Source organism: Haliaeetus leucocephalus, unplaced genomic scaffold, assembly GCF_000737465.1.
Source record: "Haliaeetus leucocephalus isolate CR32 unplaced genomic scaffold, Haliaeetus_leucocephalus-4.0 Scaffold517, whole genome shotgun sequence".
NCBI lineage: Eukaryota > Metazoa > Chordata > Aves > Accipitriformes > Accipitridae > Haliaeetus > Haliaeetus leucocephalus.
The window spans coordinates 8,331,026-8,354,694 of NW_010972953.1; the positions used below are offsets into that span (position 1 = coordinate 8,331,026).

General features: G+C 46.8%; 1 protein-coding gene across 3 annotated transcripts in view; it reads left to right on the forward strand.

Annotated features, from left to right (window-relative positions):
• LUZP1 (leucine zipper protein 1) overlaps positions 1 to 23,669 on the forward strand; it is a 38,762-nt gene that overhangs the window by 7,527 nt on the left and 7,566 nt on the right. For all 3 annotated transcript variants that reach the window (XR_774919.1, XM_010576286.1, XM_010576287.1), the window contains exon 2: positions 20,183 to 23,462. Coding sequence is in view for 2 of the 3 variants with exons in the window: in XM_010576286.1 (XP_010574588.1) it covers positions 20,301 to 23,462 (3,162 nt within the window). In the remaining variant the exon portion in view is untranslated. The remainder of the gene's footprint in view (positions 1 to 20,182; positions 23,463 to 23,669) is intronic.

Genomic DNA, 23,669 nt, shown 5'->3' on the forward strand with positions numbered 1-23,669 from the left:
CCCGAGGTTGTGGCATCTCTGACCTTGGAGATTTTTACAACTTGATGCAGTTTTGAGCAACCTGCTCTAGCTTTTGACACTAACCCTGCTTGGAGTGGGAGCTGGGCTAGGTTCTGTGACATTTGGGGTTAACTTCATCCCCTTACTGGCAACCAAGACAAGACAGAAATTGTGGGTTTCCTACACCTTCCCTCCTCTGTAGAAAGGAACAGTGGTGTGGGGGAAGTGGTGTGGTCCCATCTCAGTACAGCCAAGGCAGTCCTTCCTTCCTGTGAAACATCCTTCCTTCCTTCAGTCCAGGGAGTACAAGGGGAAAAAGAACACATAAATAACAATGTGAGGGAGTGAGGTTACCCAGCCATGCCCTGGAAAAGTGCTGGAGGGAGACCCTCTGCTGCCATTTATGGCTTATGCTCCATTTTTCACTCTCCCCTTCTTAAATGTGCTGTAAGAATAGCATATGCCCTCTTGGCTCTGATCTTCGTTTAGGATGGGATTCAGATAAATTAATGCTTGGCATTAAGCCTGCAGATTCTCTCATTAGCTTCTTCTGTAATGCTTGCAGGAATACATGTGCTTCAAGAGCAATAGAATTTGTCTGTCTTGTGTCCAGAGAACCTGTTGTCCATTGTCCATTAGATACCAGTGGACTTAAAAGCAAATGCAGGCTGCCCAGTAGAACTGCCTTTTTCTTGTTATTACAGGGTATTTCAAGATTGTTGGTTTTCTAGCAGCATGAAACTGAGAATTTGGAACCTGAGAATTTTCCCATCATAGTCATGAATTGGTTGGCATCTTTAACTCTTTCATGCCCCATGGACAAGAGGCTGGTAGGAGCTGGATGAACTTTGAAGCTGGTGATGTATTCAGCCCTGTCTGTGGGAGAAGTACTGCTCAGCACCTTCCTGCTGAAAATACTGTCCCACACTTCTGACCCCAAACAGCTTCTTAGCTGCGTACTGAAGGAGGCAGCTGGATGCTCAGGATGATCTTCTCCGTGGGAAGTTATGGCTGGTTTTCTGCTGTGTCAGTGCCCACCCTAATCAAAGGAGTCACTTTATGCAAGCGAATGGGGAATAATTCCGTCCTGTTTCTGGGAAGAGGGAGCAGAGGCCAGGTATCATTCTGCCATTTCTTTCTGCATTAAGGAGAATCCCAACAGTGGCTGCTGAATCCCCTGGCCATTCACCAGACTTTGGACCTCTAATTCATGGAGAGCATCAAATCTTCCATCACAGCTCTTAGCTCAGAACAGGGTCTGTAGTGCACTGCCTGCCAGTGCAGTGAGACGTGCTCACATTTTTGGCCCATTTGCCCAGTTTCTGGCGCAATGCTGTATGTCTCGTGTGTGAAATGCCCATTGTCCTTTTGAGATGCTCAGCCTGCAGGTGAAAATACTCTGTCCATAAATTCATCAAGGGTTTTGAATGGGCTTTTTTCAATGGCATGACTGCACAGTGTCATAACACCATCCTGGCAGCTTGTCTTGGATCCTCCCTGTTGTCCGTGGAGCATTACTTTTGAGGTTAATGTGTTTAAGTCCCCACAGCTACAAGTGTGCTCTCACAAAGGCAGTGTGTTCCTTAGAAGATCCAGGCTGTGACCTGTTTGTAAATGTTATTTTATTTACTTTTTTGTTACCTGAGGGTATTTTCAGCAATAAATTGAACACAAAAGACTCCTCTTAGAGTCTTCCGATCCACCTACCTGTCTTCACTGAATAAATCACACTTAAGAGAGTGACATAAGCTCCTGAATACCTCCTTTCATTTGACTTTGCACTTACCAGTGAACAAAAAAGATCTCTTCTGAAGCTGCAGGGTGAGAGCTCAGAGCTAAAAAAAATCCTGTTGTTATAAGGGAGTCCAAGATCACAGTTAACATTTGTGGTACAGCCAGGGGACAGGGTATCTGAGTGTTTCTGTTGGGTGGCTGTGAAGGATTTGGAGATTACTTGCAGTGCGTTAGCCAGCCAGCCTTCATTTACCTGTGCATTGTGAAATGCTGTACGTGAGGTCCACCTAGTTCAAATGACTTCGGGGAGAATCACGCAGGCTTTGGCTGCGTTGCTGCCCGCCTGTGAGTCAGTGCGTGGGGTGGGTGGGGTATCCACTGCTCCTGCACTGCTAATGGCAGGGCTTCGTGCTGGAGCATCGTGCCTCATCTTGCCTGCCTGCTGTCCTGCTGGCTCCCGGCCCACAAGGGGCTGGCTCGGCTCAGCTGGCTGCTCCCCACAGAATACCTGAGCACCTCTGGAAGAGACCCCGAGCTGGTGATGGAGCCTCGGTTTAGTAACAGCACCCAAGGTCTTGCTTTAGAGCAGAGTGAGGATTTAATTGATTGCAAAAGGAGCAGATGGAAGACAGTCTCTCATCCCTGTGCCGAAAGGTTTGCTTCGAGCCCGCAGTGATGCTGCTGGTGAAGGGGAGTCCTGCAGCCGGGCTGCATGGTGTAACCCAAGCCGGTCAGCCTTCATGCCAGAGGCATTTCAAATGGCTGACCGATGCCTCGTGCCAGCAGTGTTAACCCCTGCTGTTCCCCAGCTAGCTGTGCTGAGGGATGCTGCTAGTCTCTCCCCTTTCTAACAAATGCTTGTCCAAAAGCTGCAGACTCATACAGTGGTTCTGGTGCCACTGGGCACGTGAGCACGCATGTGAGCTGCTGCAGTCGTGCCACTGCCTGCATGCATGCAGTGCACTGCAGGCTACTGTAAAGATACAGCCCTGCCACTAGAAGTTTACAGTTCAAGTCTAAACCTTGCTTTGCTCTGGGAGCAACAGCAGTGGCACCTGTAACCTGATTCATCTTCCTTGGCTTCCTTGGGGGCCCTTCCAAAAGTCTGCTTGCTGCTAATAGCAGCCTTCATTCAGCCCTGTGCGTTTTGGCTGCAAGCACAGGGCAGGGCAGGCTGCTGAGTGTGCCTGCAGAACCACTGCTGTCCATACATCCCAGTGCAGTGTCCTAAAATGGTGCCAGCAGTTTCGTCTTCTGCATCTGCAATATGTGGGGCAAGTTTTAAATTTGGATCGGGGAGGCTGTGTCAGATGTCAGCTAGGCCAGGGCAAGCTTCTTGCAGACAAGCCAAGGGAAACAGCAGTGTACCCTGAAAAGGGGACACCCCCCCCCACCCCCCCCAGCAAGAGCAGCCTTCCAGAGACTTGGGGTAAAACTTTTCCTGATTTGGGGGATTTTGATGATCATGTTTCTTTCTAGTGGCAGGGCTGTTCTGTTCAGTGGGTGGATAGCAATGCTAATGATTTATAAAGTAGACTACAAAAGAGCAGTTAAAACTGGGCTTATGCTTGAATATTGAATTTTATCAGAGTAATTAGTCCTAGATGTCTGCTGAGCGTTATTGAGTTAAAGGGCTATTAGTAAAGATTAATGAAAAATTAAAATTTAGACATTTAAATCTGAATGATAATTTTTAATTCAGTTCACATTTTATTTTCTTGTGCCGTCTGTCTGAGGGCCTGTGCAGTGCCTGCTGGGCCTGCTCAGAATGAGTACCTGTGTGCAGAGAGTAGAAGAAAGTGCAGGGCAAGGTGGGTAGAGAGGACAGGGTGCTTTTCCTGAAATGTAGCTAAAAGTTGGCTGTTTGTCTAAGCTGTTCCAGAAAGATTTTCCCTACTAGTACTAAGGAGTGCTAGAGGACAATCCTGAGCCATGGATCACCATCATCAATGCTGCTTTTTGTTTGTACAGTTCTTGGCATGGCTTGGCCTGGACCTTCCCAGACATCTCCTGGGGATGGCTCAGGAGTTAGCAAGGGCTGTCCTGTTTAGAGGCAAAGCAAGTTTAATAGGGCAGGGGGGCTTGTTCCATACTAGTTGGCCTTGGGGCAGAGGACAGGCCTAAGCAAGGCTCACATACTGATATAGGTGTACCCTTAAGTGCTCTCTTTGGTCAGCAGGATGACAGTGCAGTCTCCAAGGGGCCATTCATCCACCCAGCCTTAGGCAGCAAACTGGGATCAAGTGAACAGTTATCTGACAGTGCTGCCCACTTTCTTTTTTTTTTTTTATCTGTGGAGGGTGCCTGGACCCTTTTATATTGAATACACAGCTTTAGAAGGCTAAGTTTTGGGGACACAGGTACTGTCCATGGAGATGGGCTGTTCAAGCAGAGAGCTAAGCCAGGTTCTTTCCTCAAACCATACAACGATAGGCCTGGGTAGGACCCTGAGGTCAGGCAGTTGAATTTCCCAGTGCAGGAGAGCTGGGAGGGATGCCAAAGGGCTGCTCTGCTCACCTTTGGTTTTCAGTGGCTGCTTGGCTACCTGCAATAGTGTGGCACTGCAGCTGAGCTGGGCACTCAGTGCTGAGGTTGTGCTCCCTGCCATGGGTGGCTGAGCCCTGCATACAGGTGGGCTGTGAGCAGGACATGGGAGTGAGCCAGCAAGGAGCAGCACAGGTGGCTTGTAAGGAGAGCTGTGCCTCTGAGCCCCATACAGCACTGCGGTTGCTTCTTCAGTGCAGCACGGAGCTGCCTGCTGCCTCTGGCTGATTCCTGGATAACGTGGTGATGCCTTGGTGATCCCTGCATGTGGCCATGTACTCCAGAGTGCGGCCCTGTAGCCGAGCCCTGGAGACAGTATTGTGTCTCAGGCCCCAAAGTCCTCAGAAAAACAGAAAAATTACTTCATCTGCTGTGTGTACAGCTCTTCTCTTCATGTGTCCAGAGCCTGACTTGCCTTTTTCACAAAAGATGGCCTTGTATGTAGGTGGAAGCTTGCTCTTACCTCTGTATTTGCTTTCTGCTGTGAGTCCACCCATTCCCTGTTTAGGTGTTTCACTTGCCTGTGGTGCAGGACTTGGCCTGGGGTGAGTTTTGGTTTGGGTTCTGAAGTATTTTTTCTGTTCATCAGGATTATCCTCTGTTCTGGGCTCTCAGCTTGGTGGCATGTCTGTGTTGTCTCAAGTGTCCTTTCCACTCCACTACCCAAGCTGGTAATGAGACCGCTCAACAGACCGAATGGAGGGGTTGTGCTAGGAAAACCATAAGAGAGGATAGATCACTGTTTGTCATATTATTATATTCTCTCCGCAACAACCATTGCTGGTGATGTTCAGAGACAGATTTTGGGCTACACAAACAATTGCCTGACCTCCCTTAGGAGTTCTTACCATCTTTCTTTTATTATTGAGAAGGCTTCTCATTTACACACTGGATCAGGGGACAATTTCAGAGAGTCCTGGGCTTTCTGGCTCATTGTGGTTTCATCTAGACTTGTGTTTCCCTAATCTGCTTATGGGAATCCATGTGGGAGACAGTGTCAGAAGCCTTAATAAAGTCATGATACCTTATGTCTACTGCTTCTTCAGTTGTTCAGTGTAAACCCAGCTTAACAAGGGTTAAAGAAGTTACCAGCACAGCTATGAATTTCAATGTCCCAGTTCTTTCTCCACTTTCACAAACTTACATTTTGCCTTCAGCTTGATTTTTGAGATGAGAACCTCCCTAACCTGGGATCGGTCTCCTTTAACAGATTTTAGGCTAGTTAGCAGGATTATATGGTGCTCTTGATGATGAGCAGAGTCTTGTTCACTGAGGCTGGCACAAAACTACCTACTTTAAAAAAAAAACAAAAACAAACAACAAATTGGGTTGTTAAATAATCTGTTGACAACTCTGTCTTGGGTTGTGACACAAGACCAGAACATTGCCTCTGTGAAATTACATGTTGCTGCCTCCTTGCAGGGCCTCCAGCTCTGGGCAAGTGTGGAGTCAAAGCCCTTCTGAAACAGCAGATGCTGAACAACACAGAAGTGAGCACAGACCTACCCATGTCCAGCCCCAGACTGCGTCTTCGAGTTGTATAGCCATGCACAGTCCTCTTGGGATTTAAAACACCAAGGACAGGAGCAGGTCACCTGTGTCACCTTGTGCGTCAGCTTCAGGATCAGAGAAAGATGCTGGGTTTGCTTTAGCTTCACCTTGTAGCTCTGCCCTCCTCCAGGCATGTGCCAATGTGTGCCTGAGATGAACCCATTCTTTACCCTTACTGTTAAGCCGCGCTGTTGTGCAATGTGGGATCCAAGGTTTTTACATCTGGTCAAAGTCATAAAGCAAAGCATAGCTGCTGCCTTGCCTGGCTTTCCAGAGAGGGCAGAGACCTGTCAATGAAGAGCCACTATCCATGGTTTCCACCTCTGCTATAATCCTTGTTTCACCCAGCTCCTGATGCAAATCTAGCAGGACAGATTTTTTTTTCTTTGTTTTGTGATTATAAGCTGGGCTTGACTTTCCTACCCAAGGCCATTATGTTTGTCCTGGATGAGACCACAAGTGTATCTAGCCCAGTATTTTTGTAGTGGCCAAGAACAGGGCCCTAGGGAAGAGAGCAGAAACAGGGAAAACCTGCGGTAAGTAGTTCCCGTGTGCTCTCCCAGCCTCTGGCCCCTTGTGGCACAGGCACTTACAGAGCTGGATGTGGCTTCTGTGGATTTACTAACCCTCAAAAGACATCTGTGGTGTTACTTTATCTGTTTCCCCAAACCCATGGAAACTTTTAGTGTCCACAGCATCCTCTGGCAGAGTCCAACAGCTTATCTGCATGCCATGAGGAGCAGCATCTCTCCTTGTTTGTTGTGACTGCAAAGTCAGTGAACATTTGATCATATCCCTCTTCTCCAAGCTACTCATAATTTTATAGATCTGTCATATTCCTCCTAGGTCATTTCATTTTCCAGGTTAAACAGTTCTCGTTTGTCAGTGATTTCCTCTGCAGAAATCATACTTTTGACTATCTTTTAATATCTTTTCTAGCTGGCAGCAGCGGCTGAGATGGGATCAGAATTGCAAACAGCTTTGGAGATTCTGGCACACAGTGGGTTGATACAGTGGCAAATTAATGTTTTCCTTTTTTTGTGCTGTACTTATTTCCTAGTAACTCATAGTGTTAGACCTGATTTTTGACCACTGTGGAACAATGAGCTGGTATTTTCCTGAATGGCTGTGGTAAGCTGAAAGCTTGCTATTTTACATGTAAAGTTAGGATTTTTTTTTCCATGTCTGTAACATAATGCTGATCTACACTGAATGTCATCTGTCCTTTCCCTGATGAGACTTGGAAGGTCCTTACGTAGGTCTTCAGAGTTAGCCTTTGTCTCTATGACCCCGAGCTCAGAGTGTCTTCAGCTGCTTTTACTAACGTGGTGGAGGAATGCATTGATGTGGGGTGGCACCGAGGGCAGGTCCTGCATTGCTGTGTCACGTGGGGGCATGAGCTTCTCTGGGAAGGTGCGAGTTCAAAGTTGAAGTGCAGATCCAGGAAGCTTGCTGGAGGTAAACCCATTTCTGCTGAACTGCTTATGTAGGTGGGAGCTAATAAGAGCTCTGTCACCATTTTCCTTAAGAAATGCTGCTGGCAGCTGTGTGCAGTCGGAAGTCTCACTGATGGAGAAATGGTGCCGCCTTCTGCTTCTTCCTTCCTTGCTCCTGTGCTGCTCACTTTCACCCTTGTTCATACCTTGTACTCCTTTGTGCTGGGACAAACATTTTTCTGTCCTCTATTTCTTACCTTAATGAGGTTAATTTTAGCCTAGATAAGTCCTGCATGAATATGTGGGATAGGAGTGGTGAGTGTGCGTAGCGGGGGGAATATGCAGCTGAGAGTGAGAAGGCATCCGATCCAACTCAGCCAGCACACACTGCTCCAGCAGCTGCAGTGTTAGGACGGTTTGGAACATCCCTGAGCAAGCAGCAGCAGACCCAGTACTTGTTTAAATGGCTGAAGCGGAACAAAGTGTAGGAATCCAAATTGCAACGCAAGCAAGGAAACTCGTGTTTTCATCAGATCATGGACCTCAGGAAAGACAACTTGCGACCAACAGGCAGCAGAAGAAAGAGGGCCTGGGGGAATCCTTGAACAAATACTATCAAAGGGTACCTCCTTGGGTAGACTAGCTCAAAAAACCTGGAAAGTGCCAGCTTCCTTCTGGAGTGTTATTGTATAGTCTGAGGGCCAGAGAGCCATTGCTGTGGCAACAGATTTTTCAAATGCTGCTTTATTTCGGTGGGATGTCCAAAACAATGTTGAAAATAGGCCATGGGACTAGGTGTGCAGCAGTGCATCAAAAGACCAGTCAGGGCTGCTGGGGAAGTCCAGTAGCAGTGGGCTGGGGTTCAGTGTGATGCCCTACAGCCTTTTTTAGGTGAATCAAACATGCCACTGTGGCTTTCAGAGTTACTTCCTGGCAGCAGCAGGCAGCCTTGGACCCTGCACTCCAGGATGATTAGCAGAGCTGCTGCTTTCTTCCAAAATACACTTCAAACTGTGAGGACAGCAGCCCTGCTGGTCCTAAAGAAAAAAAAATTGGGGCATGCATTAGAAAGCTAGGAGCATGCACTGTCACGTTGAACACTGGGGATAGCTGGGACTGTGTGGGTGGGGATGAGAGGTGCATCCCGTTGTTCTGTAATTGCACTGTTGAACAGCACACTGGGAGATGTTAGGGGGTTGTTTTCTGCTTAGTATCCCCGCATGGCTTTGGTCTGCAGCCACACTGCTGTCTTGGCTCCCAGACACTGGTGCAGGTGTGAAGTGTAGCTTCTTTTGGGCCTGTATGCTTCCTTTTTCCAAAACTCTGCTCTGTCCCAGCTTTTGAGATCTGCTGGGAGTTTGCTGAATTGCATTTCTGTGCCAAGGCTGGGCAGGCACACACACAGCCTGGTTGCCTGTCTGTCCTTTCATTTCTGTCCAAGGCAGAAAACAGATGGTTCAGTAGCTGCAGTGGTTCAAGGCAGTCAGTAGCTATGGCAACTCCCCAAGCTGTTCTGGTGTTGGGTGTAAGGGAGCTAAAAAGCTTTCGTTTTAGCACTTAAAAACTTAATTGATTGAGTTCTTCCAGGAAGAAAGTCACAAGAATAACCAGTTTTCTGTGCTACTGGGTCCATGAACTCATTTTCTTGGGAGGGCTTTTGGAGCAATCCCCAATTTCTGCAGGGTTTGTAGGGATCCATGTGGAAACATCTGAATGGCTGAGCCAGGCTTTTGGCCAGGAAAGCTCACAGCAATCAAAGGAGTGTTCCTGCAAAGGAGTTGGCTGGGATGTCCTTCCACCACTCTGTTAAGGAGAGTGGAGTATACTCTGTATCAGACAGGGTGCAGAGAAACATATAATACCCTATAGTTTTCATGCCAAGAGGGATATATCAGTGCCCATATGGTTTTCAGGTATAATGCTAGGAAGAATGTGAAGGTTAAAACTGCCTACACCTGATGAAAAAAATGATTCAGAGATGGTTATGAGTACTGGAAGCTGATCTTATTAGGTATATCGTACCAGGGATGCCTTTCCCAGCTCTGTAGATGATTGTGTGGGTTTATGCTTTTGGGTACTTAGCCCATTTGTAGTGTGGGACTTGTCAGATGTGCAGTGTTAGTCCTATCTGACTTGGATAGGTGTTTGGGATGGGACAGTACAAGAGCCCCAAGAAGATGATAAGAGCTCTACTGGATGAGAACAAAGGTTTATCTACCCCATATCCCATGTCCAGCAATGGCTAGAAATGGACTCCCAGAAGGGAGGATAGGGACAGGGGAAGTGTACAACGATGCAGGACAGAGGATTCTCCCAAACTCCAAGTTTTGGCTCTGAGACTTGCTGAGCTAGGAGTGGGTCCCTGTCTCTGTATGTATGACTTTCATAGAAAAATCCCTCAATTTGTCTAGTTGCTGCTTAATGAACCCACAAGGACTTTTAGCTTGCACAACATCCTGCAGCAAGGAGTTCCCCAGTGTAACACCATGTACAAGCAGCAGCAGGGCACTGAACAGAATGAGCCCAACCAGAGACAAGCAGAAGGCAACAGATGGGAAGAGGGAGTGAAAACACTAGCAGGAACAGGAGCCAAGCATGACAGAAGAGGGTGGAGGGAATAGAGCCATGCTTGAAGGGTAAGATTTGTGGTGGCCAGATGAAGAGGTTAGAAGAGCAATTGTAGGAGTCAAGCTTGTTAAACTGACAATGTGCAAGATAGGTCTGAGAAGAGCTTTTACTCTATGCTAAATATCTGGGGAAAATGGAAGTTTGAGAAGCAGAGAGGTAGACTGAAGTGATGTGGGAGAGAAGAAAAGGAACAGAGGAGAGGGCACTGTAGGTCCCACCTAGGGCACCCAAGGTGCCCATCTCCACAGCATCCTAGCTGTACCAGTAGCCAAAAGCAGATGTAGAGGAGAAGCATGAGAATAGCTAATATACACTATGATTTCCCCCCTGCCCACTTGCAGGGACTTCCTGAGTCATAGGACTTTGTGTTCTTTGCATTCAATGATCTTTGAAATTTTTTTCCATTAATTTTTCTAATAATTTTCTGGATCTGTGTAAACTTTGGCATCCATAATATCCTGCAAGTGGTGATTTCCATGGTTTTGCTGCTTGCTTTGAACCTCCCCACAGTCAATCCAGCTGATGCCCATCCGTTTGTGTTTTATGGATGGCAGCAAACATCAACTTCCTCTATTCTTCTCCTGATTTTTATGGCTCTGTATTAGTAACTCCTCCCCCCATCAGCTGTCTCTGTTTCAGACTGGAGAGGCTGATTCTGGGCAGTCTCCTTACATACAGCTTTTCTGAGATGGACAAGCCAGAAGCCCGCAGTACTTGAGACTGAGCAGTAGTTTTCCCTCCTGGTTTACATTCCTTCTCTAATACTCTGTTTGGTTTTTGTACTGCTGTTAACATTGAACCAATGTGTTCATAAATACTGCAGTATCCCTGAGGAGTACAAGGCCCCTTTCCTTGAAGGGGGCAATGCTGGAGAATTACAGATAAAAAACAATGACAACTGGGTACAAAGTAGACAACAGTAATAGACAAAATGCTGGCCTCATGGCAGGACAGTTGGGAAACTTCAGTTAGTCTGAGGCTTCTAAAGTCTGGATCCTGTGGCTTTCAGCCAGCCTGTGGGTGGTTCAGCTCCAGGCAGCACCTTGACGCTAGCACATGTTACGGGGGTGAAGTGTTGGTGACAAGCGTGCTCCCTGAAGCCCTTGCAATGCTGACCCTGACGGAGGTGGGGTGGAGGGATGGAGGGGTGAAGGAGGTGGAAGACCTCCATGTCCAATAACTATTACAAAGGCACTACTGAGCGGAGGCTGCTTTTCCCATGCCGTTGGCAGGATGCTGCCAAGTTTGTGACTCGCTGGAGAGATGCCCGCATAGTGTTTGTGAAATCAAATGTGACAGTAAAATCTGTTTCTGAGGACAGCACAAGTAGCAGCATGGGACACTGCATCAGAGAAGAAAAACATCTTCCTCAGCTTTGATTCCAGTGCAGGATGGGGCATTTTACTTGAAACAGTGTGCAGAAGGCAGAAAGATAATTCTTGAGATCTATGATGTGATGAAGTCCCCAGCTGTCCCACCAACTCTTCTGCTTGCCTACAATACAGAAAAATGTGTTGCTGAATTCAAATATAAGGCAAATGTAGAGCTTGTCAAAATAGGTAACTTGTCTACTGCATGTACAAGGCATTTTTTGATACCGGGCAGATAGGAGCAGCATGCTGAGGGGCTTTGAAAGTGTCAATCCATTTCTGATCAAGAGCTCCAGAGTACAGGTAACATCCTCCTTGCCATGGCAAGGATGCCACCAGCTGCAGGGCTCTGTTTGATGCTTGTGCAGGTTAACACCATTGTGTATTGCTGGAAGGAAGATGCTGCACTTAGTCACCGAATGCTCAGACCTGGTCTCAGTGAGCCTTTACTTGTGAGTCTTTCCAGTGGCAGGCAAGCAGTGATTTTGAAGGGGAGCCAGAGGAGAGCAGTAGCAGCTTTGTAGAGAAAAGCAAAATCTCTGCTGTGCACAGTAAAGCAATAGTGGCTGTGTCTGCTCAGACCCCAGTGCTGCTCAAAGCATCTGCTGTGAGCAACTGGGAATGGCTTTATGCTCTGCTTCTTTCACATTGGCCCTGCCAGCTCCATGTAGAGAAATTCCTGTTATAATGCCAGGAGCAGAGCAACACTGAGGAGTTTGGTGGGTGATCACAGTGTTGGTGTAGGGTTGGTGTGACTTAGTGACGTCCCAGATCCTCTCCTCCATCTGCAGAGCTGCTGCAGTATTCCACACTTGCTGTAGATGCTATTAGTGTCTTTGTTTTAGTCTCCTTGAACATTGTGGTTGCTGTGGTTATTTTTGGCTGCTTTCTCTTTATTTCACATGTCTCTAGTCTAGCATTGTATTAGTCAATATTCAAACCACTTCCAGATTGTTTAGCTTGTTCTGACTTTGAAAATTTCCTCTCCAGCTAGATGCAGATGTTTCTGAGACAGTTCATCCCTCAAACTACAGACATCCCTAAAAGTCACTTGGCATTTTGCCTTTGTGTTCAGTGGGGCGAGGGTGCCCCTTTCCACACCCTGTGTAAGCAAACACATCATCTGCTTCTCTTCAGCTGCCCCAGGAGGTTGTTAGGTGCCTGCAGGTGGCATGCAGGGTTGATGACATATAGTGGACTCTGGCTCTTATTTAGTCTGAATATCTTGTTTTATACTCTTTTTTTTCTCCTGTTCCCATGACTATGTATCATTGTGTGGGGTCAAGAACCAGGTGCTGGAAGGAGCTCATAAAAGGCAAAATCAAATTAAGAAAAACTTTCCTTCCATCTCTCTTTAACTTACTGAAGGCTCTGGCCATGGAATCCTCATCTGCTGCAATCTGTGACACCCATGTCCTTTTGCTATATAAGTGGCAGAGAAATTTTGCTTTACAAATGAAGAATGACATGCTGGACACCTCCCAGCCCATTCCACCCTGGGGCAGGGAAGAAAAATCCCACTGATGCTCTCACCATGTTGAGCTATGATACAAGCATGAATCGTCAGCAGCAGTACCGCATTTGAGCATGACATGTTCACACTCCCTTGCATATGTATGCAACACCAGAAACCCTTTAATTAAAACTGCAGATGTCTATGCACACAGGGCAGAATCCAACAAACACACCTAACCTATACTTCAGGCAGAAAAGTATGCATTAGAACCATAGCATAGTCTAATCAACTCCCCCCTGACCTGCTTGGCTATCTGGGACTGCTGAGAGGACTCCCGCCTTGCTACCTCAGGTTTTGCTGATGTACGTCTCCAGAACTGTCCTGCTTGAAGTGACTGTCAGCTGCCTAATGCAATTAGAATACATAGTCTGGAGACCTGTGTTGCCTAAGGCTCCCTTTCCCCAGGTGTGTGCAAACACTCCCAGCATTGTGTTCAGTGCAAAAATACAGTTCCCACGGGTATTCTAAGTAATAATTTAGCAGAAAACAGAACAGGGAAGACCTAAGCTCGCTCCAGAATTTGGGGAGGTGGAAGGAGTAGTACCAGGTGTATACTCCATCCACAAGAGCATGGACAATAGCCCTACTCTGCTCCTGCCCTGAAACCAGACCAGCTGTCAGCTGAGGGATGTAAAACCCTTAGCCTGTGTGGATTTGACAGTGTGGAGGACCCCAAGGACTCCAGCGACAATGGGGCAAATTGCTATTCTTATCTCTGTTATAGCTGTGTTTGAGTCTATTGATGTTCTATTACCTGTGATGAGTGCTGCTCTCCAGGGTCTACTGGAAACCCTTACAGCTTCAAGAGCAAAAGAAGAAATGAATAAAAAGTGGCTGTAGGCCAAGGCATTAATAATTCTCATTCATCTTTAGGATTGGGTAAGGCTGGAACTTAACTTATATGATGTGGCATCACCTTTTTGATGGTGAGTACTGTGGAAGACCAGCAGTGCTGTCACTGGCAGCCTGGGCTCCCCCAACCACAGTGAGGGATGTTGCACTATCAGTATAAAAGCATAAGCGAAAAGATAAAAAAACGAAGATTAAGTGCAAAATGTGCTCGTGAGAGATAGCAGAGTCTTCTAGCACTCCACAGACATGCATGGCAGCTGGCAGCATTTTTATCTTGGCATAGCAGAGAGCACAGTAGGAGTGGGTGCCAACAGTTATTCCCACATGGTCATGTTGGGCACATCCTGAAACCCAGAGCAGTGGGTGCTTGTGGGACTCTTACCAATAACCAAATCAGAGCAAGGAACATGGCATGTAGGGTAAGATGCTTCTGTGCATCTGGAGAGGAACAGTGTCACTGTCCTTCTGGCAGAGGTTATCTGTGTAGGTCTCAAGTCATAGTCATTTAATTGCTCTTCCTGAAATACAAGATGGTTATCTCCTAATTCATAAAGTGTTTCAGCTAGCATGAATGTTTCTAGCTAGAGGTTTTTTGCCTCCATGCACAGCTGTGAATTGACTGTGTGTGTTTTGTGCAGACAAGATAATACAGTCCCAGTGGAAGATTATATCCAATGATGCTGCTAAAGAAATGTTTTCCTAAAACTGTAGATAAAGATGAGCAAAACTGAGTGTGCAGAAAAAATTAAATTTAAGAACATGAAGGGTAATTGAGAGTTATGAAAGTACTCTAGTAAATGTCCTGGATACTGAATTCTTACAGCTATTTTAACAGGATGCTGTGGCCAAAAAAGCAGGGTAGATTTAGATTAGATGTAAGGAAGAAGTTCACTGTGAGGGTGGTGAGGCACTGGAACAGGTTGCCCAGAGAGGTTGTGGATGCCCCCTCCCTGGAAGTGTTCAAGGCCAGGTTGGGTGGGGCTTTGAGCAACCTAGTCTAGTGGAAGGTGTCCCTGCCCATGGCAGGGGGGGTTGGAACTAGATGATCTTTAAGGTCCCTTCCAACCCAAACTATTTTGTGATTCATTTTATGATTTAAAACCACACAGAGTCAGAAGAGCCCTGAAAGACAATCTGTACTATACAGGAGGAGGATGCAATTGATAATGATAAATATAAATAAAGTTAGGAGATACACACACTTGTTGAGGAGGACCAGAAAACCTAATGACAAATCCATGGGGAAAAGTAGAATCAGAATGAGTCATTTAAATAGTGAATCTTGGTAAATTCACTGCTGTGTTTGTTAGTAAGTTACTACTTTGAATCACCTAAATTGTGTGCTACATTTCTCTTGTGAAATTGGGTTTTAGCTGCAAGTGCTATAATAAAGAGCCTTTTAGATCAGACAAAAATCTTTTCTCCCTGTAGGTATTTACTGGCCACACCTTTTGCCTTGATATTTGCTTTGAATAACAGATAGTTTGAGATTCCCCAGGCTTCCTACCTGTCTCATCGGAAGGGCATTTTTTCAAGAACTCGCATGCAGGATTGCCCTTGTTCTGGTGAAATCAGTGCTTTCTTAGAGTTTTAAAGGGTAAAAAGGCATTCATGACTACTTTTCTGAGCTTTCACAAAACTTTCCCCAGCTTTTCCCAAACTTTCAGCTTGTATTTTTGACACATGGGCCCTGGAGAGAGAGGGGCATCATTCCCAGGGGAGACGATTGCCATCCAGATATCTGTGCCTGAGCCCATGTCTAGGTTCCCTTCATCGTCAGTGGGCAGAGTACGATTCCTCAAGGGGTGATTCTTCTTCTCCTGTGAAAAGTCCTGTGTCCCTGGGAAGGTCAGATGAAGACACTTGAACATCTTTTTCTCTTTGAATCTAGAAGATTCAAGAGCAATTTGTAGGTGTCTCTCTTGCTCTGTGTCACTACTTAAGCAAGGTGAGATGTGTCATACTTGGGTGTGTAAATACACAGTTCAGTACTGCATACAAAATAATGTAATTTCTTCTGTCATACTTCTAGTCAGTATTTCCTGCTGATACAGCAAAGGGGGTCTGCCTATGAGCTGCAGCAGTACATCAGCTGCTTCTGTAGATAAGATTTCTTTTGTCATCATTTAAGCCTTTTCAGTGTTTCCAGGATATAGCCCTTCAGAGTTTTTGAACCCACTTTATCAGCGAGTCAGATGGCTCTGTTTAACTGAACTATCCTTATTATATTTGCCACTGCCACAGATTTTTTGCTATTTGTGAAAATTATCATGCTCTTTTCTTCCTGGTTTTTTTGGGGTTTTTTTTTGCTAAAAATGTAAAGTAGGGCTAGGATGAGAACTGCTCACTTTCTGGAAAGAGAGAGAGAGAAATCTGAAGTCCATACATCCATATCAGATTGTTTAGTACCTTTACAAGCTGAGCAAGTTATTGCCTTATTGGATTTATTTAACAAGTCCTTTTAAACATCCCCCAACAATATTAATTAGCATTAATAGTAGTCCTAGTGTTTGAATCCTGCACCATTCCTTTTGATATTTTGATATCAGTGACAGATTGCAGAAGAACAGTCAAGAATAGCCAGAGTAATTTAGGTTGGAAGTATCCCTGAAGGTCTCTGGTTCAAGCCCTCACTCAAAGCATGACCAGCTTAAAGCAGCCACTACATCTAAGCTAATATTTTATATTGGCTGATTCCCTTCAATCTTATAAATGTGCACTTTAGTTGTAGTACTGATTTGTTTAGGTTCTGTTTCCAAGCACTGGGGTTAGTTCTGGCTATGCCAGGAAGCTAAAGGGCCTTCTGCTAGAAGACTTCTTATGGATACTTTCTCTCAACATATTTGTTTGTAGAAGATGTTGCTTTACGTCTCCTTCTTCTCCTTATTAAGCTAATTAGATTAAGCCTCTTTCATCTTTTGCAGTAAATCATGTCAGCTGGGGAGGTATTGGGGAGTTTGAGGGCTGCCGCTGGTAGAGCTCTGAGTACCTCCACAGATGGAGTCCCACAGCCTCTCTGGGACCCTGGGCCAGTGTTTGACCACTCTCATGGTGTGTGGGGTGGGAAAGAAGTCCTAATATCTGCTTGGAATTTTTCTTCTTACAGCTTGAATCTTCTCCTCTCACTGTGTGCCTCAGAGGAGAGCCTGACTCTGTCTTCTCTACAGCCTCCTGTTCAGTAGCTGCAGGCAGCAAAAGGTCTTTGCCTTCCCTTCTTCAGGCTGAGTAAACCCAATTCCTTCAGTGTCTCCTTGTATGTCCATGCTATCTTAGTGGCCTCTGCTGGACTCAGCCCAATACATCTGTATCTTTCTTGTACTGGGCAGTCCCAAACTAGACACTGCACCCCAGATGTGGCCTCACAAGAGCCAAACAGAGAGGAAGGATCACCTTCCTCAAACTGCTGGCCGCACACGTGCTGACACAGCCCAGTCTATGGTTGGCTGCCTTAGCCAGAAGGACACACTGCTGACCTCTGTTCAACTTTTCATCCTCCAGGACACCCCAGATCCCTTTCTGTGAAGCTGCTTTCTAGCCATCATCCCTAGCCTGTCCTGGTGCCACAGGAGCACGACTCAGACTTCTTTTTGCCGAGGCTGCTGTCCACTCCTTTCTCCAGCCTGTCAAGGTCCCTCTGAATAGCAGCCCTGCTCTCCAGCATACTGGCCATGCTTTCCCATGCCTTCCAGTCCAGTATTATCCACAAACTCGCTGAGAGTGCACTCCATCCCATCATCTCTGTCGTTAATAAAGACATTAAACATCATCAGCCCCTGAGGGACACCACTAGTAATTCTTTCATGCAACTAATTGCTGAGTTCAATTTTCTGTTTCATTCAAAGATTTGAGTGTTTCCTCCTAAATCAGGTTCTCCTCTGGGTCTCTGAGCAGCCTCTGACATCCACAGGAGATCAGTGACTCCTCAGTCCCAACATGCCTCTCCTGCTCTTTATGACCCATGAGCTGTGACAATGTAGCCAGAGGGTCTAAATCCTGACTCATGGCCCACACTGCGCTCTTCACCCAGCATTATCCTGTGTAGACACAAAGGCATGTTATTAGCCATGGTCCAGACTCTGTAGGAACCAGCTTTAGGAGCATGGTTTGGTGAAGCAAGGAGATGGGTAGTTCACCAGCAATACTGGGTCCCTTTCCAGGGATCTGTGCCCGTAACATCCTTCCTTCCTGGTGGAGACTGCATTGGACCACCTCAGGTCACCTCCTGGGGTGACTGTTTCTTCTGTCTGCAGAAGCTCTTTGTCTTCAGGGCAAGGTCACCTCTCTGCACCCAGTTGCTCACTGAGCTTGAGCCTCTGCTGGCCTCCACAGTGGGGCTTCCTCAGGGTGCCAAGTGTGTGTGTATGTGAGTCCTACTCCATCCAGGTGGCAACTGATGCTGCAGGAATATTTGGGATGTAGAAAAGGGAGGAAAGGGAAGAGCAGTCCCTCTGCCTCACCCCTCTGCCCACCCACCTTTGGAGGTAGCTGTCCATTTCCTACCCCTTCCCATGAAGATGAAGGGGGCTGTGGGACTGGTCTCACTGGCAGAGCTTGCTGAGCCACCATGGTCTCTCTGTGGTGAGAAGCCTGTTGCCTGGGAGCCAGAGCTGCCCCCCTCCCGGCTGGCACTACGCTTGTGGGCCACACACAGCCCTCTCTCCTGAGCTCTGCAGAAACAACCTGCAGGAGCTGTGGCCTGAAAACCGGCGCTGCACACCAGCCTTGCTGCGTGTCTGCCTGTGTTACGCTCTGCCAGCTGTGTCCTGGGGAGGAGGCTGCTCTCACTTCCCAACTGGTGGCCGATGCTGGGTTAACCATTAACTCCCTGCTCCGAGGCCTGCTGGGGACAGGGCTTTCTTTTCAGGGTACTGCGAAGCTGCTTGCTTTGGCCTTTCCTGTGACGCTCTGGTGACGTTTCTTGATGGGATCCTGCTGGGGTCTGAACAGCCTTTCCTGTCTGCAGACAGCCACGCAGCAGGGCCGTGGTCCTTACAGTCTGTAGGCAGCGCGAGGCAGGGTGGCCCAGGAGCGGGATGTGATCATGGTGGTGAGGGAGGGTACAGGTGCACCACTGTGCACTGAGATTCCTCTTCGGGTGCTCTTTGTGGTGCTCCTTTCGGCTGCCTGAGGTGCAGGAGACCAAGCAAATAGGCTGGTGATCCTCCCCCCAGAGTGAGGGAGGTCCCTCAGGAGAGGGGTTGCAGGGTGCCTGGTGTGCACCGTGAGTGCTCAGTGTGCGTGGCAGGTGCCTATTGGCAGCCCGGGCCCCCCTGCCCGGCGGGAAATGAATCACCTTCAGTCAAAGGCTTTGCACTGGGGCGCCGCAGTCTCCCTTACCGGTGCTATCTCCTCCCCACATCTTGCTCTTCGCTTCTTGGCGCTGTGACGTAGGAAACTCCCGTTTCCTCTGCAGGGAGTTCCACAAAAATGCTGGAGGCCAAGTCCTGCTTCAAGGCAGACAGCCTGAGCACGGGCGCAGGTCAAAGAGCTGCAGTCACTCCCCTCCCCTGAAGTTTGCAGTAGCCCTCTCACATGTTGGGGATGTGCCCAGGACAGGATGATGCTAATGCTGAGTGCCAAAGAGGGACTTAAGATCTTCCCAGCAGCCATTCTGGCCCACTCAGGTCCCCCATCCCTGCTACTCCCTGCCAAGCACAGAGGGGCTGTTTAAAAAAAAAGCCCTGCCACCTCTGAGCCGAGCTGGGAAGAGATCTACATTCAGTGCATCAGAGGGTGCCCATGTGTTATAATCACTGCTCATCGTCAGCGGCAGCGAAGAGGAGAGGTAAAAGCATTTGCAACTCCTCATCTCCTGGGTGGGTGAGTGGGTGGCAGCTGAGGGCAACAACAGCTCTTGAAACAGGAGGGAGAAACTTGAAACTCCACCAGCAGAGTGTCCTTGGATATGACTACAAACCAGGTGAAGATTTCTGCCGAGCATCCTGGGCTGCAGGAGAAATACTGGTAGTGATGGGCAGTGCCAAGTGCAGCAGATTTCACCCCTTCCATCTGCGAGCCAGGTGTGTGGGGGCTTACCCCATCTTCAGTGGCCACCAAATGGCTGGGGGTTGCATTTTCTAGTTTCCAGATCTTGTTTATGGTTCCTGAATCTTCATCTCTAAGGCATCTTCAGGACACTGGTGCAGTGCTGAAAAGAGAGGTGTCTGCTGCATGGACGTGTCTGTGCACAGTGACTCGAGTCCTACACATGCATGAACCTCCGCAGCCCAAGAGCTTGCAAGTAGGCAGCTTGTACTGACTGTTGAGCACTGGGATGAAGGTCTGCCGGTTGTGCACACACCACCTGTGCAGACCAGCAGAGGAGGGCACTTCCTTCCCTCAGCTATTTGGAACAGGCTATTTTTGGAAACCCTCTGTAACCAAAGTAAATGAACTGTGGCTCTTCTTCACAGTTTCATTTCTCCTAATATAGCACTCAAAAATGTGTTTAATTAAAAAGTTATTTATATAAACATTTATAGTCTAACTTATACATTGAGAATACTTATATTCTGAGCTCTTATATTGATTTTAAACATTTTTTCTTTCAGGGTGAGACTGCCTCTTTTCAAAGAAACAGTAACATACCAGGAATACACAAGGTGTTAAAGACCACACCATTCACCAAGACTAAGCAAAGCTTTCACCTAAAAGGAATAAAAAATAAACATGGCAGAATTTACAGGTTACAAGGAAACGTCAAATCGGCACTTACGATTCAAATTGCAGAGTCTTAGTCGCCGCCTTGATGAACTGGAGGAAGCAACTAAAAATCTGCAGAAAGCAGAGGATGAGCTGCTTGACCTCCAGGACAAAGTTATCCAGACAGAAGGCAGCAATTCCAGCATGCTGGCTGATGTTGAAGCCCTGCGGAAAAGAGTGCTGAAGATTGAAGGCAAGGATGAAGAAATTAGGAAGGCTGAAGAGCTTTGCCGGTTAATGAAAGAAAAACTTGAAGAGGAAGAGAGCCTCACCCGAGAGCTGAAGTCAGAAATTGAACACCTTCAGAGGAGAATGGCAGAGCTGGAGAAGCTGGAGGAGGCCTTTGGCAGGAGCAAGAACGACTGTACACAGCTGTGTCTTAGCCTCAATGAAGAAAAGAACTTGACCAAAAAGATATCTACAGAATTAGAAATACTTAGAGTGAAAGTGAAAGAACTGGAAGCATCTGAGGACAGGCTGGATAAAACTGAGCAGAGCTTAACGGGCGAGTTAGAAAAACTGAAATCCTTAGCACTGAGCTTTATCACTGAAAGAAAACATTTCAATGAAAGAGAAAAGCAGAATGAAAAAATAATCCAGGAGCTAACTCAGAAACTAGAACAAAACAATAAACTAAATAGGGCAGATCAAACTAGAAATGCATCCAACTTGCTAGAAAGGTCATCAAATAATCTCCTGGACAGAAATGATTTGAGAATTGAAGATGACTTGACTTCTGCATTGCCCTCTAAGGAGTCCAGGAGGAAGGGAAGTGTGGATTACCTGAAACATGTAGAAAATGAAACCAGGAATAAATCAGAAAACCAAAAGAATAAAAATCAGGAAGACAACAAAGTGAAAGATCTCACCCAAGAAATTGAGAAACTTAAAACTCAGATCAAACGTTTTGAATCTTTAGAAGAAGAACTTAAAAAAATGAGAGCCAAAAACAATGACCTGCAAGACAGTTATTTGAGTGAACAGAATAAAAACAAACTCTTAACGGGTCAGCTAGAAGAAATAAAAATGCAAATAAAGAAACAGAAAGATATGGAGAATGGAGAGGTCGAAAATGAAGATACAAGCTTTTCTAGCAGGGGAAAACATGACAGACCTAAATACAGAGGTGTCATGGCTGATTTGACAGCTGCCAAGCACAAGTCAAGGGAGCTCTCACCGCAGCAGCGCCGGGAAAGAGTAAGGAACAGAGATTTCTCTGTCAGTAATGACAGCTACAGCCATGGTGGTAAGCAGGTGCCCAGTCCAAGCTTAATGAACAGAAAAGCAGGAAAAGCATCTGGTGCATCTGCCCTTTCAGACACTGCTGTGACAGATACAAAGAGACTGGAAGAGAAATCTTTAGTTTCCACTTTTTCTTCTGGTCAGAAGGAAGGCTGCATCACGCAGAATGAAGGGAAGAGATCAAAAGAGCAGCCGTCTGTCCTCAGCCGATATCCTCCTGCTGCACAGGAGCAGAAATCTTGGAAAGCACCTTCCAAACCTGTTGGTGACACAGGCCCAAGATCCAAGGCTGAAAAGCCATCTCAGGTGCTCCGTGGCAACTGCCAAACTGGTGCTGATGCACGGGATGAAAAGTCAAGCAAGGGAGAATCAGTGGCTTCTTTGGCCGAGAAGCTGAAAACAAGTCAGGCAGAAGTCAGTGACTGCTCGGGAGACACGCTGCTTGGCAGGGGTAATCACACGTCTTCCAACGGCACAGCTTCAGCATACAGGTGCCACCTCTCATCCCATGTGTCGGCATTGGACTCCACTGGCTCTAAAGCAGAAGCAGTGAACACTTTTGCTGCATCACACAGACAGCCCTCAGAGGGGAGGGCTAAAAGAGCAATAATCTCCCAGGAAAAAGAATTCACAGACACATCACTTGAAAGTGCAAAGCCTTCAACACTAACAAAGCGTTCCCATCGCTCCAGGAGTCAAGAAGACATCCTGCAGGTTCTCACAGGTCTTGATAAAGAAGACACAGAGCAGTCTTCAACTTCAGCAATGGATCATGTAAATGCTGGCTTAAAAATGGACTCCAAAACCATCCGGAGTAACCAGGAAAAACTTAATTCAGATGAAGAATCGGGAAGAAGCAAAAAACCAATCACTCAGTCAGATTTTGAGACAAGGAAGAAAGTCAGTTCCAAGCAGTTCTCCAGCTCCAGGGGAGTTTTTAGAGCATCACTTTTTGAAAATGACAAAAACACTGTAAATGATGAAGACTCCACCAAGTGTATAAAACCATCAGATGCCAGCACTGGAGGATTTAAATCCAGAAGGTCGTTCAGCCCAAGAGAAGCTCTGAGATCAAAAGCTGTCATTAAACCTGCAATTGTTGAAAAGGATATGAAGGCAGTCATGGGAGGGACTGTTTCTGAGGCAGAGTCAGAAAAACAGAAGTCTGTTTTTAAAATGGTAACAAATAAAATGACAAGCAGCATCACAATCTTCCCTTCTGAGCCAACAACTTCAAGGACCAGTGGAGATACAGCAGCAAAGGAAAGGCATGTTACCACCAGCAACATCATAGTTGCTCCAAATGAGCCTTCACCAATAACAAACAATCTCCCCACACCCTTCGAGATATCGATTAATAAAAGTGCTCTGAAATTATCTGAGACAGACAGAATTGGGGAGGCAGCACCGAGAAGTAAAGCAGAAACAGTGGTCTCCAGAAGCAGCTTTATGATAAAGACTTCTGAACTCACGGAGAGGAACAACTGTGAGCCACCTTCAGAGACAATCTGCTGGAAGAGCCATGGCTCTTCAGATGCAGCTTCATCTGAAACAAAACATGTCACTGTGAGAAGTTCCTGGAGAACAAGACAAGGCTTACATTCCCTGGAGGACTCTCAAACCAAAGTGGAGAAAAGCGCAGCTTCCATTACTACAAACATGTGTAGGTCCTCAGTGGACCTCTCAGAAATGGAAGGGAACAGTACAAGAACAAACTCCCTGGAGCAGACCTCAGCAAGGACCAGTGCCACAGCTAATTCCTGGAGTGCTCCTGAACTGGGGTCCCGAAGGACCAAAAGTAACTTAAGTGCGTCTGAACTGTTGACACGCAGGAGCTATGCAAGTGATCCTACAGCAGCTTCTGCTTGGCACCGGACCACACTACCTGTAAGTATCCTATGTCAAACACTCTTCTCTTTCAGTTGATGAGCTTTTCCAAGTTGCCTGTTAGTTGTAGGGTGCCTGATTTTAAATTCTTACAGCTTATTTCCTGAAGTGCTGCCCTCTCCCAGCTCCTGCTATACTTCTTATATATGAAGTACCCTATTTAGACTTCTTGAAATTGGATCTATCTGCTTGGGTCTTGTAATACCA